General features: G+C 54.9%; 1 protein-coding gene across 1 annotated transcript; it reads left to right on the plus strand.

The window, feature by feature from the left end:
- Positions 1-356: 356 nt before the first annotated feature.
- AUP1 (ancient ubiquitous protein 1) lies at positions 357-4,445 on the plus strand (the record flags this gene model as incomplete). Its single annotated transcript, XM_010014294.1, has 4 exons — positions 357-507; positions 1,420-1,607; positions 1,684-1,756; positions 4,333-4,445. Coding segments are annotated over 4 exons (525 nt in total), but the record flags the coding sequence as incomplete, so codon positions are not given.
- Positions 4,446-5,134: the final 689 nt, after the last annotated feature.

Consider the following 5,134-nt stretch of genomic DNA (forward strand, 5'->3'; position numbering starts at 1 on the left):
TCATAAGGAGCTTTTGGGACTCTCTTCTCAGACCCATGAAGGCACCTTCTGTGTCAAGACAAAAGCGGGCAATTGCCTCTTGAGGGCTCAGGGATTGATCCAGAACACTTGGATCAGTGGGGATCCTGTGGTGGCTTGCTTGCCCCCCGTTCCATGCTGCAGCAGCAGCTCTGCAGGCAGCCTGCAGCCCCCGCTGCCACCCCAACAGTTCCCATCCCAGACATCTGTCCTGTCGTTCCTCCTTTGTACCAGTGTCCTTTGTCCAGTCACATGGATTCCCAGGTCTGCCCTGTTTGCTGGATGTGCAGCCAGCAATGGCTCAGGCCCCGGGATGTGAGGAAGCTGCTTCCCCCCAGGTTCATCGTGCGGGTGATGTGCTCGGTGCTGGGCCTGTGCGTGCAGCAGAGCGACCCCCGGCTGCGCGACGCCGGCGTCAGGGTCTATATCGCCAACCATGTCACGCAGTTCGACCACAACGTCATCAACCTCCTCACCTCCTGCAACACGGTGAGGGGCCGGCGGGAGCCTCCCTGGGGTCCAGAGGGTTCTTTCTCCAGGAGAAGGGCCCAGAGAGCTTTCTCAGAACTTGGGTGTAACCCTGGTCTCCTTCAGTTCTCACTTATCAACCCATGAGCCTGGAGTTCTTTGTGGTTCAGTGTCGTGCTCTTGGGCTCTGCATAAAAACTGGAGCAGGGTGAGGAGGAGCAGGAGGTGTTGGAACGGGTATTGATTTTATTGAAGGAGACTGGGCAGCTCCCAGCAGCTGTATCTTTTTCAGGTAGGTGCTGTCAGGAGCAGGGCTGGTTGTGGGGCTTTTCCCCCAGCACTGGGTGTCACCCCTTTTGTGTGGGACAGCTGACTGTGAGAGGAGCTGCGTGGTGGGGTGGTGGTGCCGGGGTTATTCTGCCGGGCTGCTGGTTGTGTAACTCCCTCTGCTCTTGTTAAATCCCTTAAGTGTGGAATTCCTGAGTCAACTGGCTCTAAATGTGCCTGGGAGCGAGTTGGTTGGTCCTATGTCCTGAACAGCAGCAGATTTGCTCCTTACCTGGAGAAAAGTAACTCTTGGGAGTAGTGTGTCCTTTGCCAAGCGTGTCAGGAACCTCTAGAGTGAACAGGGCAGGGAGCCCAGGGAGTTGTTGCCCAGGACAGGGAGAGTTTGTTCCTCTGGCAGACAAGGTACAGCCTGAACTGGAGATCAGGAGTCAAACACATGAGGACCTGGGGCCAGGCAGTGACTGAAGCCTAGCAGTAACGTGCTCTCTGTGACAGTGCCTTTAGCGGACAGGCTGCTCCCTCGCCCCCAGAAGCATCTCTCCTGATAAGCAGGAGCTTTGTCTCCCACTGCCAGGTGGGAAAGTAGAGCCTGGGGGGAGGACAGGACAGGACAGGGTTCCTTCTGACACTTGTTTTCCCTTGCAGCCTGCCCTGAACAGTGCCCCTGGTTTCATCTGCTGGTCACGGGGGTTCATGGAGCTGGGAGTGAGCGGGAGCCGAGCGGAGCTGGTGGATTCCCTGAAGGTGTATTCATCACACAGAGAGAACCCCCCCCTGCTGCTGTTCCCGGAGGAGGCAGCCACCAACGGCCGCGCCGGCTTGCTCCGCTTCAGGTACTGGAGCGGCCACGGCAGGGTGGCGCTTGGGTTTGGCTTTGGCGTCATTCCCTGTGGAATTCCTCCTTTCCAGCTCCTGGCCGTTCTCAGTGTCGGATGTGGTGCAGCCCGTCGCCCTGCAAGTGCTGAGGCCTTTGGTCACTGTGGTGAGTGGGCTCAATCCTGCTGTGAAACCTCTGGGAGATGCAGCCTCGTGTCCTGTCACTGGCTTCTCAGTGCTAGCACTGTTTTCCCAGTCCCTTTCCCAGGGAACTTCCACCAAATCAATACTCTTGTAGTTGCACTGGCAGATTTGATAGATGCTTTGGTGGCTCAGCTGCCCAACAGTGTGCCGTCTGGCTTCTGTGGCCACAGCATCCCCGTGGTTCATCTCCTCTTTGTGAGCTCCCTGCTGTTAAAGTGCTTTGATAGAGTAGCTGCCATTGCCTTGGAGAGTGGCTGATGTGCCAAAGGTTGGCCAGACTCCCTGGGTAGGTTCTTGAACTCCCAAGTGCAGACATGAGCATGATGCAACATCAGCTTCAGAGAAGTGGCAAAGTTCATGCTGGCAGTGCTAGTGCTGCTGACCAGGCTGCAGTGAACTGTTCTCAGCTTGCCTACAGAGGGAGATCATCTTGAATCTCTTATTTCTTGATACGAGTTATGGATCTACTTGATTAAAAGACACATTTTTCATTTGTCTGACATTTTAGTTGGTTGTCTGTTGTGCATCTGTTTAGGGCAGTAGATGGACAGCAGATAAGGCACAGTGGATGGATTTAGAGGTATTGCAGGGATCTCTCGGGAGGCTCTGATGGGGATTAGTTCTTTGCCAGTGTCATTTGATGCCTCCAGCGCCTGCAGGTGACAGCACTGAGACCTCTGCTGGTGAGGTTCAGGTTGGTGGATGACGAGGAAGTTGCATGACCATGCCCCAGGGAGCCACTGGCAGTGGCGGGTGCGCGACTGGGTCCTGTGGTGTGATGTGCTTTGTGGTGCTCAGCAGGGGAACGTGGTGCTGGGCGTGATGGTGAGAGCTGGGAACACGCTGCGCAGAGCTTTGGCAGCCCTGCATCCAGGAAGGTGGGGCAGTGGCCAAAAGAGTTCAAGGAGGCCACAGGCGTGAGGCAGGATCCAGAGAGCAACTTAGAGGCACTCGGCATAAGCAGCTGAGCAGAGGGAGCACTGTGGGTGGCTCGGTGGCTCCCTGCACACCAGAGAAGGGCGCAGGAGGGGTGTTAGTTGTGAGTGAGAGCACACAGCAGCAGCAGGAGGCTCTGCACATGCTCAGGCTAAATGGTGCTTCTGCTCAAGTTCAGTGGTGGGTTAAGATGCAGTTTTCTAACAATGAGGACACTACATTTTTGAGTGACTACTTGTGGAGTGGGAGAGCTCTCCTGTTCTGGGCTGCTGACAGGGAATATCTTATCCTTCCTGTGGTTTTGGCTCCTCCGAGGAATTCCATGAGATGTGACGGGTTGTTTGTCTGTGCATCCCTTCCCTCATGAGTGGTGGGGAGAACAGCATGCACTTGACTGCAGATGTGTTTGAAGATACTGGGTCTAGTCACTTCTTGGCTCAGAGTGCTGCCTCCAGAGGTCAAGCAGGACTTTCTGCCCTGATTCATCCTGCTGGATTCCTTATGCAGTTTTAAGCCATCGGAAACTTGCGAGGACTGGACTGGGCATGCAGCACTTTGAATGGCTCAGTCAGTGCTTTGCAGAAAGCTTTCTTAGACACTTGTGTGACACATTGAGCTGAGCAAAGCACCAAGCCTGGAGTTGAGGAAGAGTTTTCCCCAGCTCCAGTCAGCTGGAGCCTTGGAAGAGGCGTTGTTCTGAGGCACACATGGCCTGGGTTCAGCTGTGACAGCTTCCTTCTTCCTGGTACCTGGTGCGGTGCTGGGCCTGGGCTTCAGCCTAGAGCAGTGCTGGCAACACACACATTGTTTAGTTGTTGCTGGGGATGGGTCAGCAGGTGCTCAGCAATTGGGTTGGGCATCACTTGTGTTTATTGTTGTTTTCCCCTTCTTAGTTTTACATTCTCTCCCCTTGGTATTTCCCTTAGTAGTAGTAGGAGTGGTACTTTTGACTCTGCTTTAGTTATTGGGCTATTCTGATCTCAATCCAAGGGGTTCACATTCCTTCCATCCTCCTCCCACCATCCTTCCATCCCACCCTACCCGGCTGCTGGTGCTGAGCTACCGCCCAGGGTTCAGCCACCACAGGAGGCAGCAGAGCTCCGGTCTGGCTGTTGGCATCACTGTAAGGATGTGACTGTAGGTTTCTGAGATCCATCTCTCCAGTTACCTGCAGCGGTTGTGGTTTCTGGGCTTTCCTCCTTACAGCACCTGTTGCCAGGCTGTGGAATAAGCCAGGCCTGAGGCTTGTCTTGGAGTCATAGGACTGTTTTCTTGGAAAATACCTTTAAGCTTATGGGTTCTGGCCATTGCCCAGGCACTGCCTTGTCCACCATGTCCCCAAGGGCCTTGTCTACACATCTTTTGAATCCCTCCAGGACTGGTGACTCCAGCACTGCCCTGGGCAGCATGTTCCAGTGCTGGACAATCTTTTCGGGAAGGAATTGTTTCTCATCTCCATCTCAACCTGCCCTGGGACAGCTTGAGGCTGTTTCCTCTTGTCCCATCTCTTGTTCCTTGGGAGCAGAGACCCGCTGGCATCCCGATGGAGCCCTGCCCAGCTCCTGTTCTGTGGGTGCAGCCTCATTGTGCTTTCTTCCCCAGAGTGTGGCTGACTCCTCCTGGATTGCAGAGCTGCTCTGGACCTTCTTTGTCCCCTTCACAGTATATCAAGTAAGGTACTATCCCTCTCTCTTTCATTTGGGGCAGGGCATGGGGTGGGCAGAGCTGTGGTAGTGAGGGATCTTCCAGTGGTGGTGATGTGCCCCTTGCTGTGGTCTCAGCCTGCCTTTGCTCAGTGTTACTTGGTCCGTGCCAGGTCCAGCTGCTGGCCCAGCTTCTGAAGCAGAGCAGGCCTGGTTCCTGCCTTGAGTTGGTGAAGGAGAGGAGTCTCCCAGGGCTTTTATGTCAACTTTGCTGGGTATATTTTTGAGGCTGGCTGCTCTGCTGTAATTCACCCCAAGGTTCCTCAGGCCCCATGGGTGATTCCCTGCAGTCTCTTGTGGATTGCAGAGGGTGTTCAGACACCTCTGTGGGGCCCAGGTGAGCCCAGACAGGCTGAGAGCTTTGGTGTGATAAGGGGTCATAGGCAGCAGAAGGAGGTTGGAGTCACATTCAGGGGTCATTTGCTGTAGCTTTCCCCAGCCGAATCTGGCTCGAGTCCTGCTGCTCTGTTTTCTACTTGCATGTAAGTGGCAGTGGTTCCTCATCTGGGGCCTTTCTGGGAACTTTGTTAGGACATACTTGGCACGTTACACGTTAGTGCTAATAGAGATTCCATGAGCCACTTCGTTTTCCAAACCGTGCCTTGCCCCAAGCTCTGCAGCTCATGGGAAGGTTTCACACTCACCTCGTGGGGAGAGGCTTGGGGCGAGCTGCGATGGGGCTGCAGCGCTGGTGCCGGGGG

The sequence above is a fragment of the Nestor notabilis genome, unplaced genomic scaffold (genome assembly GCF_000696875.1).
Source record: "Nestor notabilis isolate BGI_N333 unplaced genomic scaffold, ASM69687v1 scaffold12735, whole genome shotgun sequence".
Lineage (NCBI taxonomy): Eukaryota > Metazoa > Chordata > Aves > Psittaciformes > Psittacidae > Nestor > Nestor notabilis.